This window comes from Telopea speciosissima, chromosome 7 (genome assembly GCF_018873765.1).
Source record: "Telopea speciosissima isolate NSW1024214 ecotype Mountain lineage chromosome 7, Tspe_v1, whole genome shotgun sequence".
Lineage (NCBI taxonomy): Eukaryota > Viridiplantae > Streptophyta > Magnoliopsida > Proteales > Proteaceae > Telopea > Telopea speciosissima.
Genome location: NC_057922.1, coordinates 16,526,992 through 16,545,657, shown reverse-complemented (window position 1 = coordinate 16,545,657; position 18,666 = coordinate 16,526,992). Strand labels below are relative to the sequence as shown.

The window sequence follows — 18,666 nt, the reverse complement described above, 5'->3', positions numbered from 1 at the left end:
TTTTTCAATCACCAGAGATCACATAATTTAACCCCAAATGCATTTTAATGCATGTAAAAATTTCAGGTAACCAAAACCAACAGATTGCAATTTTATTTTTGCAGTCCCCACAACTTCCAATTTGGACTTTCGAAACCTTCTCCATGATAATACTCAAAAAAGTTCCCAAGTACTGTTAGGTAACGTTTTCGGTATCATCATCCAGTTCAAATATCACTGGAACTTAAATTCATCCACCTTGTAGTATTATATTCAAGGAATATAGTAGTTCAAAAACCAATACCACTATAATCAAAGCACAGCATAAGGAGTTCACATTTATCTAATTTGGATTTAACCATGACAATTTTCTTAATATATCACGTGTGTCAGTCACCTTAGCAATTTTTCCCAATGCTGGAAGAGGATCCGCAGCTGTTGAAGAAGTAGTACCAACCTGAAAACAACCATGCAAGATTACATCCATAGACAAAAATTCTGCAACATGAATTAGCAACCAACCAAACTCACAACTCGGATCTTGTAATATCATGGCATTGGCATCATAAATTCCATAACCAGATGTAAACAAACAGTAATGTCATATTTCAGTTTTGTATGGGTTGCATACTGCCACAATTGCAAACAATAGGACCCCATACTATACAGCTGCATTTCACTTTTGTTTATTCCTATCCATTTATGGAAATGCCTATAATTAAATTGAGGAGATTGAAAAAGTATGCTATAAACACTTCTAAAAAAGCAAGTCTAAACACCAAAATGAGTAGCCATTGATGTTGAATTAAAAGTGATGCAGCTTCAGCTGGCTGGATCACAACTTCATGGCCCAGGCAGCTTGATGGGAGATCTAGCTTCAGAAAGTGTTCAACTTTGGGTCCAAGATTGAAATCAGACTGGATTCAGGCAGTCCTTAAACCTCGAAAATGACTTGCAATGAACAAATAACATGAAGTATATAGTACAATGTCATTCACCAAATAAGGAATGTGAGATGGTAGTGGCCCAAAGCCCTATCTCATTCAGGTTCAGAAAGTTTGATTTCTTTTACATAGTCTGGCTCCAATACTATATTTCTTTTTCTTTTGGGGAGGGGGGGTCTTTGCAGCTTAGACCCCATTATTGGTGAGCTGGGTTGTGCCCATGTAGAATTACCCTTGAAGCATATTGGCAATAATTGTATTTCTCTCAACATTTTTCTACAAGTAATTGTTGAGAAGGGTGGACCAACTGACAATGATACCAAGACAGTTTGAAAAAAAAAACAAAAAATTGTTGGGCTAAGAGGCTATTAATACAACAACAACAAACTCAGCCTTATCCCAACTTAATGGGGTCGGCTTAAATGGATCCAACAAAACAAAGTAGGGAAACTGAGGTCTAAAAAAAAAAGATGGAAGTAAGAGGAAAGAGGCACAGCCAAGTAAGTCAGGAAAATCTCAGGTAAATGGGGTCTACTACATGAATCCTTTCCCTCAAATAGGATCTATCTGAGGTCATACTTGGTACCATGGTTCAAAATCTCGCGACATATCGCCGATATTTCGGTATATTTTGGATGTCTCAACACTGCCAAGACGAGATGACCATACGAAATGAAAAAAGGTCCAAAATTCGGTATATTTCGTGAAATTTTGGTATATTACTTAAACAATGTGTATTTAACTATTTACACATCAGGGTCCGACCGTATACTGTCAATCAAGGGTGCAAACCCAAAACACCACTTTGAGTTCATTTTTTTGCAATATGAAGGTTTAAATGTGTTTATTTAGCTTAAATAAGGGTGTACATGAAGTATCAGGCCTTAATATGGCCAAAAACCCACCGAGATGAACTGTCGAAATATGGCAGAAAAAATACCATATTTCGGTAAATTTCGGATATTTCGGATATCTCGACCTGCCCGAAATGGCGAGACGAGACGAGATCTTGAACTATGCTTGGTACAAGACCTAGACTATGCATGTCCTTCCTCACAACTTCTCCTATAGTCATTTTAGGCCTGCCTATAACTTTTTTAGCTCCTTCAATTAGGATAATATCACTCCTTATTGAGGCGTCCCAATGCCTCCGTTGAACATGACCATATCACCTCAAACGACTCTCTCGGAGCTTGTCATTGATCGGGGCAACTCTCAAGTCAGCTCTAATATGCTCATTTCCTTACTTTATCCTTCCTAGTTTTTTCGCACATCCATCTTAACATCCTCGTCTTTGCTACACATAGCTTCTCAATATGACACTTTTAACTGCCCAACATTCTACCCCATACATCATAGTCGGTCGTACAACAGTCCTATACAACTTTCCTTTAAACTTTAAAGGAATATGTCGGTCACACAGCACTCCAGATGCACCTCTCCACTTCATCCATCCCACTTTAATTCTCTGTGAAACAGCATCCTCTATGTCACCTTCTTTATTTATGATCGACCCCAGAAATCTAAAATAATCACTTTGTGGTATCTCTCTTTTCCCAATTCGCACCATATCAGAATCCATCATAGTATGACTAAAATTACACATTAATACCATCTTCATTCTACTAATCTTAAAGCCTCTTGTTTCCAAGGTTGATCACCATAACTCTAACTTAGAGTCAAATCCTGCTTCTGTCTCATCCACCAAAACGCTATCATCGGCAAAGAGCATACAACATGGGACCTCGTCTTGGATACTCTTGGTTAGGTCGTCCATAATAAGCGCAAAAAGATAAGGGGTTAAGGCAGATCCCTAATGTTACCCAATTGTAATTGGGAATTCCTTGCCCTGACGTCCCACAAATCTCAAACTAGTCACCACACCTTCATACATAACTATAATTACATCCACATATTATGATGGCTCAAATGAGATCTCACAAAAAATGGACCCAAAAAAATGTACACATATGTCAAGGCAAAAAATAAGCCTCTTATGCTAGCATTTTTTTTGTTTTGGGGGGGGGGGGTCTAAAATTTCTTTATTTTTCCCCATATCTTGTGGGAAGCCTCACAAAAGCAACTATTTTCCGAATATACACGTTAGCAATAACATTTTTATTGTTTTTCACTTTTTTTTTTCCTTGTGTTATCACGATTTGGTCCCAGATGTCCACTAGAAGATGATTAACTATTCAATTTGGTGCTGTTTTCTATAATGCTTCCTTTTCTTTTTATTTCTTTCCATCCCATTTAGCAATCCATGCATCACACAGCTCTCTAAGAGTGACATTAAATAGGATCATGAAAAATGAGGGAACAAAAGTTTCATACGACAATCAGTAGGAATTAGTAAAAGAAATATAATGACAAGTGAGAGCATTAAAAGAATTCACAGATTAGGGAAGCATGGAAAGCAACAAAATGTCAATAATGTTTGTATGTTAGTTTTCTTACTGTAGCACATAAGAAAATTGGAACTAGACCAGCAGCAATGTCTTTTGAGATGGCTTCACTAAGTACATCAGGAGAAAGTGCAAAGTTCGTCGAAGAGTCAGTTTCCAGCAATCTACAGTTTTCTGGATAGATCCCTGCAATCTGATATCACATAGGAAACATCATTCAAAACCAGATCACAAAAATTGCCAGATCAACTCTCATTCTGTAAGTAAAATTATATGAACTGAGCAGCAACAGTATTTTCAAATGTTAAGACTGGACCTAAGTCATGAACCTTTCCTCTCCCCCCCCCCCCCGGCCAGCCCTCCACCTTTGCCCTCACCGTCACCCCTCCTTGACTCCCCCGGCAACCCCTCCGCTGTCATCTCTCCCTCTCCCCCACCTTCCACTGCTGCGTCTCAAATCCCCCCCCTCTGCCTCCTGGTCCTCCCTTTTACGTCAGAATCCTCCTTCTCAGATTGATACTTCCCTACACTTTTCAAAACCCCTCACTGAAAATGGCATCCCTTTCGCCCTCTGCCCCATGTCCATTCTATCCCCTGAACTCCCGAAATGGACCTCCTGCCTTATGGGGCATTTTCTGGGTGGCCTGCCTTCTTTCTCCATAGTCCAGGCCTCCCTCACCAAGCAATGGAAAGCTCATGGGATGCTTGATATCCATCTCCTCGACTCTGGTGTGTTCCTCTTCAAGTTTTTCTCTGAAGAAGCCAAGATTCGCGCGTTGGATGGTGCCCCTTGGCTGGTGGGAACCAAACCAATCTTTCTTCGTCAGTGGCAGCCTCATCTCCTTCTCCACAAGGTCGACTTCAACACCATTCCCATGTGGGTCACTCTCCTTGGATTACCCCTCCACTACTGGACCACTGAGAGCCTCAGCCGTATTGGTTCGGTCCTGGGCATTCCTCTCCGCACGGACTTGTGCACTCTCAAACAACATAGGCTTTCGTTTGCGAGACATCGTGTTGACATCTCAGCAGACTCCCTCCCCTTCATCCATCTCTATCAAAGAAGAAGATGGCTTCTGGTTTGAACAGCCTGCGCGATACGAATGGCTACCTCCTCATGTCGACAATGCAAATCTTTTGGTCACTCAAACTCTACCTGCCGCATTTGCATTGCAGAATCGCTCCCGAGACAAACAACCTACCACGCAGAAAGATCATCGTCCGCTGCGACTTCCTCTCTCATCAATCATCTTCCGGCTGCGACTTCCTCTCTCAACGAAGTCTCCGCCACCGTAGCATTGCCCATCGAAGATCCTTCCCCTGCAGTGCATCGCGGCAGAACTCCCAAGCGAAATAGGCACCAGCGTCGCCGACTCAGTTGTCGTCATCAAAATTCCACCGCCATCGTCGCCGTCGATGCCGCTGCTATTTCTGGAAATACGTCTGCCCCAAGCACCGAGACTTCCCAGGCTCTCGCCCTGCAACCTCTGTAGACGCCAGACTCCTCGATCATCGAGCATGTTGACAAACTAGCCATCGAAGATCCTACTGCTTTGCCTCTCTGCATCTGCGCGAACACAGTGATGTACTAGGCCACTGATTTCCCCTCTGAGCTTAGAAGAGCCCCTGTCTCGTCTCCTACCACTCTGGGACGCTGTGCAGCTCCCCATCTGAGATTAGTCAAGTCACCGTTTTCGCTGTCGAACCCCTGCTTCAGGACTACTCCCCTTGCCTTTCTCGCGAAATCACCTCCCCCTCTGAGCAGACTCAGACTGCTTTAGCCCCTCTTTTGAATACCCCCCTCTTTTTGTCCTCTCGACCCTCTAACCCTGCTTTTCCCCTTTTACCCTCACTTACCCCTCCTATGTACCATCTTTACCCCCTCTTCCCCGTTTACCCTCTACCTCTCCGTCCTTTTTACACCCTCTACCCCCTCTTCTCCCTACCCCCAACACGTCACCACCCTTTATCGACTTTCACGCTTCCACCTCCCTTACCAATGTTCCTTTTGGGCCCACACCCTTAACCTCCACCCCCCCTTCTCCTTCTCGGTCCACTCTCAAGGCCCATCTTCCCCATCCCAACTCTTCGACCTATTACCCCCCTCCTACCAAACCCTTGGCCCTGGCCCATATCCCCCTTTGCTCTCGGCCCAGTACCCCTGTTACCTTAACCCAACCCTTCCCTCCTCTTGACCCATTACCCCCAGCCCAAGCCCAATCTTTCTTTTCCTATAACCTACCCATCTATACGCCCCCTGCTTACCTTTACCACAAACTCTTCCCCACCCCCCCGTCCCATTCTCTCACCAGGTCCACTTCCTTCTCCTCTCTCTCGGACAACCCCCCCTCCCCCCCCCCTTACCCCCCCGGTTTCAACTCCCCTCCCCCCCCATGCAGGCCTCTCCTTCGCTGCCCGACTCTTGTCTTCTCTCGCCGCCATTATCGCAGCACCCCTCTGGTGCGCACCCGGCCATTCCCCTCTTAGTTCTCATGTCTGCTGGATTTCTTTGGAATGTCAGGGGTCTTAATTCCCTGGCTAAGCATCAGGATATCAGGTCCCTTATTAAGTCTTCCCACTCCTCTTTTTGTGCTCTTCTTGAAACTCGTGTCCATCAAGATAATGCTTCCCGCATTGCTGCCTCTATTACCCCTTCTTGTTCTCTTCTCTCCAATTACAACCATTCCCCTCTTGGTCGGATCTGGTTCCTTTGGGACCCGTCCAAAATCACCGCCTCTCTCCTCCACTCCTCTCCCCAATTCCTCCATCTTAGCCTCTCCATCCCCAACTCCCCTACCTCCATCCTTTTGACGGTCATCTATACCAGCAACCTTGCTACCGAGCGTGTGTCTCTATGCCACGACCTCCCCCTCCTCAAGCCCTCCTTGGACTCCGTCCCTTGGGGCTTAGGTGGTAACTTCAATGTGGTTCAGTCCCAAGTTGAGAAACTTGGGGGAAGACCCATCGATTCTCCCTCCGTCCTTGCTTTAAATGAGTGCTTAGAAGATCTTGGCCTTGATGACCTTCGGTGGACTGGTTCCCCCCTCACCTGGAACAATCGCCGCTCTGGTCCCAACCGCATAGCTTGCAAACTTGATCGATTCATCTCTAATGAGGCTTGGCTCTCTTCCTTCCCCCACTCTCTAGCCAACTTCCTTCTTCAAGGCTTGTCTGATCACTGCCCATGCCATATCCAAATCCACTCCTACACTTCTTTTGGCCCCAAGCCTTTCAAATTTTTTGACATGTGGACTTCCAACCATCTCTTCCTTCCCACTGTCCTCAAGGCTTGGCGCACCTCGGTCTCCTCTCCTTCCCTTCCCCTCATTGCTCTCTCTAGGAAACTCCGTAATACCAAAGGTGCCCTAAAAAGGTGGAATCTCCCCACCTTTGGTAACATCAATTCCAGCCTTTCCTCTTGCAAGTCTAATCTCTCTTCCTTACAACTTAGACTTCAATCTGATCCCCTCAACCCTTCTCTTGCCTCCGAGGAAAAGTCCCTTTATGAGGAATTGTATTCCCTTTCTTCCCTTGAGGAAAGCTTCCTGCGCCAAAAGGCTCGCATCAAGTGGCTTGAGTTGGGTGACTCCAACTCTACTTATTTCCACAGATCTCTGAAAGCCCGCCTCAATTCTAACTCCATCACCGTTCTTCACTCCTCTGATGGGTCGCCCCTCACCTCGGTCCATGACATTAAATCTGCCTCCATCTCTTTCTTTGCCAATCTTTTCAATCCCCCCCTCCTCTCCCCCCCCCCCCATTCCCCCGGACCTCATCAACAAATTCCTCTCCCCCCAGAGCGCTGACTCCCTCATTAGCATTCCCTCGGATGATGAGATCTCCAAGGCTATCCGCTCCCATAAGTCCAACAAAGCCCCTGGCCCTGATGGCTTCAGTATGGGTTTCTTCCTTAGCTGCTGGGACTCCATCAAAGGAGACCTTTTCAAAGCCATCCGTAGCTTCTTCTACAAGCCTAGCCAGCTTGCCCAGGTCAATCAGACTTTCATCTACCTGATCCCCAAAAAAGAGGGGGCCACCTCCCTCGCGGATTTCAGGCCCATTTCCCTTTGCAACCTCATTTACAAATTCATTGCCAAAATCCTGGCCAACAGAATCAAGGCGGTTATCCCTACTCTTGTTAGCCCGAACCAATCCGCCTTCATTTCTGGCCGTAGCATTGCAGACAACATCATTCTCTGCTCTGAGGTAGTGCGGGGTTTTGACCGCAAATCTCATTCTCCGGCCTCCCTCATGAAGATTGATCTCCACAAAGCTTTTGACTCCCTTTGCTGGGACTTCATCGGTGGAGTGCTATCTCAAATGGGCTTCCCCCCTGCCTTTGTCCGTTGGATTCATGCTTGCATCTCTTCTCCCTCCTTCTCCGTGCTGGTCAATGGTTCCCCTGCTGGCTTTTTCCCCTCTCCCCCTTCCTTTTCTCCATAGCTTTGGAAGTCCTTTCCCGTAGCCTCCAATCCAAAACGGACCTCCATCTCATCTCCCCCATCCCCAAATGCAAGCATATCAATCTTACCCATCTTGCTTTTGCTGATGATCTGATAATCTTCTCCAAAGCTTCTCACTCTTCTATCTCTGCTATCATGAATTCCCTTCATCTCTTTGAATCCCTCTCTAGTCTCCGCACCAATCACCTTAAATCCAAAATCTTCCTCTCTGGTATTCCCGATTCAGAAAAGGACTCCCTTCTTCACCTGACTGGTTTTACCCTTGGCTCCCTCCCAATCAAGTACCTTGGCCTTCCCCTCATTCCGGCCTGGCTCTCTAAGCATCATTGTGCTCCCATGCTGGACAATATCCGCAAGCGTCTCCAGCTTTGGAAAAGCAAACTCCTTTCCTATGCCGGCCGCCTTGTTTGTATTCGCTCCGTCCTCCAAGCTACTTACATCTACTGGTGTGGGACCTTTGCCCTTCCAAAAGCCACGTCTCGTGAGATGGAGCGCCTCTTCTGCGCCTTCCTCTGGAAAGGGGCCGACACCTCCAGATTTCTCCACCCTTTAACTTGGAAGTCCATCTGCCTTCCCAAATCCGAGGGAGGTCTTGGGATTCGCCGCTTCAAAGACTCCAACACTGCCGGCATCCTCAAGTTGATCTGGAAAATCTCTTCCCGTCAGGATTCCATCTGGGTCAATTGGGTCTGTTCCCACCTTCTCAAGTCTGACTCCTTATGGACTGTCCCCACCCCCTCTGACGCCTCCTGGATTTGGAGAAAGATCCTTGCCCTCCGTCCCCTGGCCCTTTGTGGAATCACTACCTCCATTGCTCGAGGTTCTTCCACCTCCCTCTGGCTTGACCCTTGGCACCCTCTTAGTATCCTGTATTGCATTCTCGGTCCCAGGTCCATCTACTCCTCTGGTTTCCCAAAAAATGCCCCCCTGTCCTCTCTCATTTCCTCTGGAGCCTGGTGTCCCCCCCACCCTCTTCTCTATCCCTCTATTGTTGATAGGATATGGCCTGCTCTCCCCCCCTTCCCCCCTCCCCCCCCCCCTTCTGATGACAAACTATTGTGGTTGCCCTCTCCCAATGGCCGCTTCACCTCCTTCTCTGCTTGGAACTTTGTTCGCCACTCCGCCCCCATTATTCCTTGGCACAACCTTGTCTGGTTCAAAGGCCACATTCCCCGCCATAGCCTCACCACCTTGAGAGCCCTCCACCTTTGCCTCCCAACCCAAGCCTTCCTTATTCACCGTCACATCCATGTTCCCTCCACCTGCTCCCTTTGTTGGAACGGCCTCAAAGACATTCCCCACCTCTTCTTTGACTGCCCTTTCACCTCAACCATCTGGAAAAAAGCCCTCTCTTCCATTTGGCACCGTAGCAGAAAACCCCTCCCTTTTGACCGAGAATGGCCCTGGGTGGCTAAGTCCTTTTCAGGGACCTCGATCTGCGACATCATTGGCAAGCTAATCTTTGGAGCTGCTGTTCACCACATTTGGATGGAGCGTAACATTAGGAGATGGACTTCCAACTCTCGATCCTTTGATCTGATTTGGAAAGCCATCACCTTTGATGTCTCTTCCAAGCTCAGCCATCTCCCTCTTCGTGCTATCAGAGACACCCCTAGAAATAGGCACATTGCTGTTTTTTGGGATCTTGATCTGACCTCCCTTTTTATTGCCACCTCCGCGTAGGTCGGCTTTGTTTCTCCCCTCCCCCCTCTTCCCTTGTATATTCCTTTCTCTCTTTTCCCTGCCCCCCCCCCCCCCCTGAGGTATGGTAATACTTATTTATTCACCCAAAAAAAATTTATATGAGCTGATGAACAATGGAAACATGTTCCAAAGAATATTGCTCCAAGTGATTAACAAAGAACTGCATATTACAATTTCAGTAGCATAAACTAATGTCTACAGTCTAAGGTATTGACAGGGCCAGATTTATATCTAAAACTAACAGAACCAAAGCTCGCATTTGGCCGAATAGAAGATCATAAAAAAACTAGCAACCCCACTCCCCAGAAGGGTTAGGAGAAATATCCACTAAAATTTAAGTATGGTTACCGAAAAAAACCCAAGCTACAACACTTCTTTGTCTTGAGATAATAAATTCTTAGGCAAAATCTGGTTACTGAATTTCAGAAAAGGAAATTGGTAGTAATAAATAATATATTTACATTTCATTTTCATAAGCAACTAAGGTAAAATGTTTCAAAAACAACAACAACTCAGCCTTATCCCAACTAAATGGGGTCAGCTACAAGGATCCTTGCAAAGACAAAAGATTAATAAAATAGTAAAAAAAGAAAAGAACATAACAGCAATAACAAAAACAACTCAGCATTATTCCAACTAAATGGGATCGGCTACATGGATCTTTGCCCTCCAATCACCTCTATTCGAGGTCATACTTGAAATAAGACCTAAGCTATGCATGTCTTTCCTCACCACTTCTCCCAAGGTCATTTTAGGCCAAACTAAGGTAAAATGCTACCACCCAAAAAACAAAGAACTTAAGCCAATATGTGATATAATTATATATATTATAGATGCTATGTGAGTCATGTGACTTACCAGACGGGTAACATATTAAAATATGATGAATGCAGGAGATAAGAATTTATAGTTCAAAAACACAACAAACACATAACCGATATTTGATTAGACAGCTGGTCATATTTATAGCCATAAAAATATTAAATGCTAAAATTAAAACATCATTCAAATCAGAAAATGCGATATTCTAAAACAAATGATTAGCTTTAAATAATTGATTAACTACAGAGTAACATAACAAAAATCCACACCAAAAAAAAAAACACAAGGACAGTAATTTTAGCAACAGTCTGGGTACTCTGTAGGTTCACTGAATCATAGAACAAATTCCTAGAAACCCAGTGGTCCACTCGCTTCTCTTTAATTCCCAGTTGACTGGTTATAGATTTTTGCGTAGATCCAGAAAGAAGTTCTGACAAAAGAAGGGAACATGGAAGTATATGCAGAGTCTTCAAAGATGAAAAGTTGACTTCTGAACTCTGAAGCAACTCTTCAATCAAGCAAAAGAAAGGGCGTACCCAATGCACAAGGCTCCCGCCACTGCAGGGTCTGGGGAGTGTCATAATGTATGCAACCTTACCCCTGCTTCACGAAGAGGCTGTTTCCCAACTCGAACCCGCAACCACTAGGTCACAATGGAGAAACCTTATTGTTGTGCCGAGGTCTGCAATAAAGTAAGCTAAACTAAAATGTGCTTGAAGCTACTCTACAAAGCTTTCAAGTTTCTATTCACAGGGTGTATAGTTATAAGTGGAGAAAATTTGTTACTGTCATTGTTTTGACATGGAAGAAAGATGGAAGGGAGATCTAAGTAATCTACATCAAATCCATGTTCTTTTGCTTCACCATCCAACTCTCTTCTCTGTAACAAGACATGTGAATGGGATGACCAATATGCTACGTGAGAGCTGGATAGGTATACCTCTGTTCTATACAGGAATTACCCTCCCTATCTTTGGATCAGTACTCTTTCAAAAATCTATTGAATCTTATTCAGTTTCTGACGGCATTAGATGCAGAACTATTCCTAACTGTTTTATCCTCATTCCATCTTTTCTAATAAACATTTTAATTATCAAGGTTGACATTTTCAAAATTTTCACTAGAATCTCGGAAACAATTGTTTTAATTTTGTACAATTCACAAAGGAAATGAAAATCCAGAATAGAGCTAAGTGATTTAGGACTTTGTTCATACCTATTGTAAAAATAGATAAGAGATTGACGTAAGAAACAAACAATAAAACACTTAATATTCATTTAAATCATTGGTGATCCATAACGGCTAAATTCAGGACTGAACCATGCTTGAGTCCAATCATAGTACTTATTTGTGATTTCTTTTGTTTAGAGAACCAGTACAGGTTCATTGCTTCAATAACATATATTCATCAATGGGACTGTCTAAACGACATCTCTATAGGTGTATTTAGAAATTGTAACTTTCTTTTGATTGCCCCTGACCTTATTCCCAAAATCTCTTTAAGTCGTGTAAAAAACAGTTTTCAAAATAATTTGAAAGTGACTTATTATTATGTGATTATTAAAAGTTGTCATTGCCTTGCTATGTAGAACTCTTCACATCGTATTATTTTTTAATTATAAATGGAAAGGGGCACTGAGTTATTTACAGAAAAGGCACTCTACTACTACCTGTCTGCAGGCCTGATTTGGCAAACTGCTCATTTTTTGAGTACACAACTACACATGTAAGACCGGATTTACCCTCTTTGAAGAAAAGAAAAAAAGTGTGTTATACTAAAATGACAAAAAGTAAGGTTACAAATTAGTTGACACCCCTAAGGGGTGTCAATAAGAAAATACCTTCATCAATTGACAAAACTTTATTAGAAACTAAGATACTAATGCAAATATCTGCCATACCCTGCAGCCTTTTTGCAGAGAAGAATGTGTCTGATCAGATGCATACACCACAAGTTTTTCGAGGGAGTTTTTTCCAACCCTCCTCAAGACCTTATCCCGAGCAGCCAGTAAAACAACTAAAACAGCTTCACTTGCTGTACCCTGAATCACTCCACCACCTTTACCTGCAACATTATTTCAAACAGAACAATTACATAATATTTCTGTGATATCTATGAGTAACCAAATAAACTTACTCAGAAAAAAATGTAAAAAAAATATCATACCATATAGGCATTTGTGTCTATGAACAACTAGCTTTAAGAAAACACTGTTATACATACATATTGTGATTTTCCTATGAGTGAGAAGGATTGGAAACATTGTAGTATTGCACATTTACGCTTGTGGATCATTTGCACCATAGGAGTTGAAAAAGAAATAACAAACAGGCCATTACAGGCCATTTAGCTAAGCCCAAACTATTCCAAGTTTCCTCATAATTTCAACAGTTCACAAGATCAGACTTGAATTATCTTTTTCAACCTCAAGAGAAACTCGCAAATCAGCCACTATTCAATGTATCTATGGATAATAAGCATTTATACCTCGAGTTTTAAATTTTTAATACCCCTACTTTACCCAGGTACACCAAGGGTGCAAATTAGGTGCAACATGACATAAAAGTCAAGTGTTGGACGTGGGCATGACCCGACTTTCAAGTGTCCGGGTAACAAAGTCTATTTCAAGGACACAAAAGAAAACATTTCACTCCAACTTTAAAGGTTCATGCAACACTCTTGAGTATGTCTTTAAATGAATTAGATTGTGCATATTGTGAGTTCACTCTCTTAGCAAATATTTTATCTCCATTTTATGTTAGTGTCACTATTCTGTCACCAAAAAGCCACAGGGATTGTGAAATGAAATGTATTTTTTTTATAGGTCCAAGAAAATGAAGCGAAGGACAATATGAGGTTTTACAAGATGGCCGACAACATACAACGAGTCAGTGGATGGAAACACTCTCAAACAATCAACACTAACAGAAAACAAATTAAACATCATGGTGATGAAATCTTAGAACTACTGTAATTGCATTAAACATCTGATATAATTGTTCACCATTACCTTACCCTGTGAAAGGAAATCTTCAGGTAGCTTCAGCATTTTACCAAACCAATCCAAAACAATAACTTCTAGTTCAGTCGCAGCAGGAGAAGTCACCCAACTGAAACCAACAATGTTAATACCAGCACTGAGCATTTCTCCTAAGAACCCAGCAGTACTGCTATTAGAAGGAAAATATGCAAAGTAATCAGGGCTTTGCCAATGAGTTACCCCTGGTAATATCTTCTCCTGAATATCTGCACCCCCAAAAATATCAATTCATTCACATATATCCCAATCAACAAATTTAGAATTTAATAACAACTGAAATACTCCACTGGTAGATTAATTCCAATACTAGGCTAATGTGATCAACAACATAAAACTTTAAAAAAAAAAAAAAAAAAAAAACAAAAGTTGAGTAACTTCACCATCAAGAACATTTTGCAGTGATTCAGGATGGGTAGGTGCAGAATCCGGTAAAATTTTATTCAGATACCCAGGCTGCATGGAAGGCCCAGAATCAAACAATTATGTTAAGTTGGGGGGATGGAGGGAAAAAACTAACCCAGAAACAATTGCGAAGCTAGAGACTTCAAAAAAATATTAGGCTTGGATATTTAAAATCTCAGATTTGCAATAGAGTAGCACGACTGAAAACTAGAAACCAATAGAGCCGAGTTTGCAAACAGAAGTTGCACAACAACAAATTGCTTCCAAATGAAAGAAGGGAGAAGTAAAAAGATAGCGACTCGCACCTCAACTTGACTGAGAACTGGGAAACTCTCGATGTTCTTATAGTAATCAGCAATGAAATCAACCATCTTATGAGCATTCTCTCTGAGCTGCTCAGCATCCATCGGCTTCAATCCCTTCTCCCTGGAATTAAAACCCAGAAACTCAATGTCATCAAACACATAAAAGCAATCTTACTACTAAATGCGCCATTAAACGCAGCTTGTTTTACATTTCTCTTCTTTTGGCTATAGACGTGGGAAAGAGAGAGAATCAAAGAGCGCAGCACAGAGCCACAAACACTAACATCCAAGGCTCCCTATATACGATAGCTTAAGGATTCCTATGGAATTGGAAACGGTTGTTTTCACGCCTTTTCTCTTTGAAAAACATTTCCTCCACTCAGAATAAAATAATAAAAAAAGGGAGAATGTTCTCTGCCAGGCACAGGGGCTGCGGCACAGGGAAGAGACCCAAAAATTAATAGTGAATAAGGAGCATGTACGTTTTACCAAAAAAAAAAAAATTTAAGGAACATGTACGGAAGCGTGGCCCCTGCGCTAAACACAATATGGGACAAAAAGATCCCCTTACCCCCATGAAAAGTTAAAATTCTGTTATGTTGATGCTTCTATGCATGCTTCCATTGGCCGTACTGACATAGGATCACACTCCCAAAAAAATATATGAGAAAAATGAACATTGCTTGAATTGCATGGATTCTATGCCCAGACACAAAAGCCACTACAAATTACTGTTCCGCCCTGCATCCTAACGTAGGGCTACATGACCACGCAGTGTTTCTTATAAAAAAAACTAATTTTTTTTACAGTTTTACCCCTATCCGTACAGCAGGATCGGATCGATATCAGGATCAGTCTCAGCCGATACTGATCTGATTCGGCCAAAATCAACCAATCCGATCAGATACCTCAAACCATGCTGCCTAGTTCAAATTTTTTTTACTAGCAAATAGAATTGTAAATGAATAATACGGATTTTCGTTTAATTCCCAACAAGCTACAGAGTGCTCAAGAGATTCCAATCCAATGGGTAAGAATGGCCCTGTCCCCTCTAAACTGAGGAGCAAAACAGGACCACCACTGAATCTATTCCACATTACCAACCAATGAACCAACCCAGTCAAGGCCTCAAGGGTGTTTCGGTAATTGAAGTTCGGTATACTGACGACGACTCATTTCTAATACCCGCGCTCGGTGCGTGTCCAGCGATGGGTGACAGTAGGAGAGCAGTCACAGAGCCTTTGCTCTCATTCGAACGCACAAGAATTCCATCAAACAACTGAGAGATGTTGGGGTCCAAAGATGGAAGAGCGGGAGGAGAGAAAGAGGAAGAGCAGATTTAATCAACTCTCCACTCATTATTTATGTTCCCTCGTTCTCTCCGTTTCCTTTACTTGTCTGCAAAGAAAGTACTTGCACCGGGAAGCTCGTGTTTTTACTCTTCTGCCATTATCCTTGAACCCTCCTGTCATCTTCTTCAACTCCTGCAACGCTCCATCAACGCCAGATCTCTGAAACTTGTACAGCAATGCCATGGCCAAATATGCTCTCTTGGGTTCCATCAGAATCCGTTTCTTGCCACGAAACTCATCTCCGCGTATTCCATATGTGGATTTCCAGGAGATTCTCTCCTTGTCTTTGATTCGGTTCGCGAAAAGAATGTCTTCCTTTGGAACTCATTGATTAGTGGGTACGCTAGAAACCATGTGTTCGAAGAGGCCTTTGAGCTTTTTAATCAAATATGCAGAGGGAACGAAATTATGCCGGATGACTTCACTTTTGCAACGCTTTTGAAAATATCTGCTGAGCTCCAAAGCCCAGAGACTGGGAAAGTGATTCACTGTAAGTGTATACGAATGGGGTTTGTTTCAGATACGGTTGTTGCGAATTCCCTTATGTCGATGTACAATAAATCTGAGAACCTTAGTAATGTTCGCAAAGTTTTCGACGAAATGGCTCATAGAAGTTGTGCTTCTTGGAATGTTTTGATATCTGGGTACGCTAAATCTGTGGACCTTGAGTGTAATGAGGGTATGTGGAGGCTTGTGAACCAGATGCAGGGCGAGGGAGTAAGACCTGATGCATTTACCGTTTCTATTATTCTTCCTCTTTGTGGAAGCAACACTGGAAAACGGGATTATGGAAGGGAGATTCATTGTTTTGTCATTAGAAATGAGCTGGCTTTGGATTCAGATGTCCATGTAGGTTGTTGTTTGATCGATATGTACTCAAAAGGAGGCAATGTAATCATAGGTAGACGGGTTTTTTACCAGATGAATTCTAAAAATGTTGTTGCTTGGACTGCAATGATAAGTGGTTTTGTGCAGAATGGAGAACCGAAGGAGGCTTTATCACTTTTTCATGAAATGCATTTGAGATATGGAATAGAACCCAATAGGGTATCACTTGTAAGTGTCCTTCCTGCGTGTAGCTCCCTTGCTTGTTTGATGGAAGGGAAGCAAATTCATGGTTTTGCTATCAGGAAGGATATATACAATGAAGTTTCTCTAAGAAATGCTCTAATTGATATGTACTCTAAGTGTGGGAGTTTGGTTTTTGCAAGGCGGGTCTTTGATGATGATTCTTGTAAAGATACAATCACCTGGAGTTCAATGATTGCTGGATATGGATTATATGGAAAGGGTCAGGAAGTCATTGTTCTGTTTAATAGGATGCTCCAGCATGGGATTGAACCAGATGATATTGTGTTAGTGGGAGTCCTTTCAGCTTGTGGTAGGTCAGGATTGGTATCCGAGGGCTTGGACATCTACAATTCTGCAATGATTAAGTATGGGATTTCACCAACGGTGGAAATCTGTGCATGTGTGGTTGATATGTTAGGTCGATCGGGCCACCTCAATCAAGCATTAGATTTGATCTGTAAAATGCCTGTGAAACCTGGTCCTAGTGTTTGGGGGGCTCTTTTTGCTGCTTCTGTAATTCATGGGAACTTGGAGATGCAGGATTTGGCTTATAGGTCTCTTGTGCAGTTAGAGCCCAAAAACCCATCAAATTACGTATCTCTATCAAATGTGCATGCTTCTTCTGGGAGCTGGGATATTGTAGCAGAAGTAAGAATGACAATGAAAGAAAGGGGTCTGGGTAAATTGCCTGGATGCAGTTGGATTAGCATCAATGGCAAGACTCATTCTTTCTATGTTGCAGATAAATCACACCCTTGGTCAGATCACATATACAAGATGTTAGATGAAGTCGTATTAGCAATGAAAGGAACTGGTTATGTTGATGGTTTTGAGAACTTGACAGAGATTTCTGTGGCTGTTTGATTGGTTAATTGGATCAAATGTGAGCTGTTACCATGAAGGTGGACAACAATCTTGTCATCTTTAGTTGTAAAATTGATTAACACCTCGTCTTCTAAAGTTTAAAAGACAGGAAATATCTAAGTTCCTTGGCATAAAGTGATGTTGCACTGATCTGAAACTTTTACTGGTGCTGTAACTTCTTGTCCAATTTTGCAGAAGTAGCGAAAGATTCAAATTGTTTTGAATGTAAGAGATAATGTACAAAAAAAATTACTAATTAATGGATGGGTCTTGAGAGCACCTGTTTGCTATGAACATTGTTGTTCCATGGATTTCTTTGGTGGTTGTACAAAAAGAGGGTCTGGAATCTGGATGATATCTTAAGGGCACTAAGGATCACATCCTCACGTATAGGGTCATTGATAATTTGGAACTAGTTGGCTAATCAAATTCAGATTATGTTGGATGTACAGATATGAGAAGTTATAAAACGCTTGTAGATCATGCGGGTCATATGAGATTATGTAAATCATTGAGTGCTTAATGTTCTGATATTGCAATATGCAATTAATGATTCTAAATTAAAGTTTTCTGCAATTTTAAATATGCCATTCTCTAATTCAATGTATACATAGACATATGCCAATAAATTGAATAGGCAATAAAGGTTGAACCTAGAATTAACTATAGAGTTGATTCTATAAAATTTTAAACTCATCACATGAAAGTTCAGTATGAGAAAGACAATTCATTGTAATACATAGAAGAAAGTGTTCTTTGTGTGAATAGGTACCGTCATGATTCATGGGTTGAAGTTTTGATTTCGATTTTCAAATATAAAATACTCTTTAAGGGTTAAGTTTTGTATTTTCATCTCATGAAGTCAAATAGTTGTAATGTTTACTTCGCATGTGGTAATACAAGTCAAGTAGGAGAATATATTGTCACATCAGCATAAAGACGGTTGCTCTAAACCGGCAGTGGGAGTTACTTCCTCAACTCCCTGATTGTGGGAGTGAGAGAAATTTAAAAATCTTCACCAGAATCCCTAGCACCAAAGTATCAAGAGAGTACTGCCATTGAATTCTCTTCTCTCTTAGAGGTTGAAGGTGCCGGAAGACACTGTAAGTTTGATTGCTGGAAAAGCGTTGCATTCGATCACCATCTTCATAGAAGATAAAGAATAGTTGGACAGAGAACAGCGGGTCTACTTGGTCCAAACAAAGGTAAAGTCCATACTCTGTTATAGTTTCTTTTAGTCCTATCATGTATGCTTGGGTGTTTCCATGGTTGTTAATAGGATTCATAGCATTAGCTGCAACTTACATGCATTGA

At 42.3% G+C, this 18,666-nt stretch overlaps 2 protein-coding genes across 2 annotated transcripts in view; one reads left to right on the top strand and one right to left on the bottom strand.

Moving 5' to 3' along the window:
- Positions 1 to 14,432, bottom strand: part of LOC122669313 (tyrosine decarboxylase 2) — a 54,051-nt gene extending 39,619 nt beyond the window's left edge. Inside the window, exons 1-7 of the mRNA XM_043866063.1 lie at positions 14,275 to 14,432; positions 14,066 to 14,186; positions 13,739 to 13,811; positions 13,334 to 13,564; positions 12,219 to 12,382; positions 3,381 to 3,521; positions 377 to 436 (exon numbers count right to left, since the gene is read on the bottom strand). Coding sequence (XP_043721998.1) covers positions 377 to 436; positions 3,381 to 3,521; positions 12,219 to 12,382; positions 13,334 to 13,564; positions 13,739 to 13,811; positions 14,066 to 14,186; positions 14,275 to 14,276 — 792 coding nt within the window. The 5' untranslated portion in view covers positions 14,277 to 14,432. The remainder of the gene's footprint in view (positions 1 to 376; positions 437 to 3,380; positions 3,522 to 12,218; positions 12,383 to 13,333; positions 13,565 to 13,738; positions 13,812 to 14,065; positions 14,187 to 14,274) is intronic.
- An 888-nt stretch (positions 14,433 to 15,320) lies between these two features.
- On the top strand, positions 15,321 to 17,445 carry LOC122666786 (pentatricopeptide repeat-containing protein At1g28690, mitochondrial-like). The gene has a single exon (XM_043862856.1). The coding sequence runs from the start codon at positions 15,430 to 15,432 to the stop codon at positions 17,350 to 17,352; it is 1,923 nt and encodes a 640-aa protein (XP_043718791.1). The 5' UTR covers positions 15,321 to 15,429; the 3' UTR covers positions 17,353 to 17,445.
- Positions 17,446 to 18,666: the final 1,221 nt, after the last annotated feature.

Bases quoted from the DNA above. Each gene is read 5' to 3' on its own strand.
- LOC122666786 (XM_043862856.1), top strand. From the start codon at position 15,430: ATGTTCCCTCGTTCTCTCCGTTTCCTTTACTTGTCTGCAAAGAAAGTA.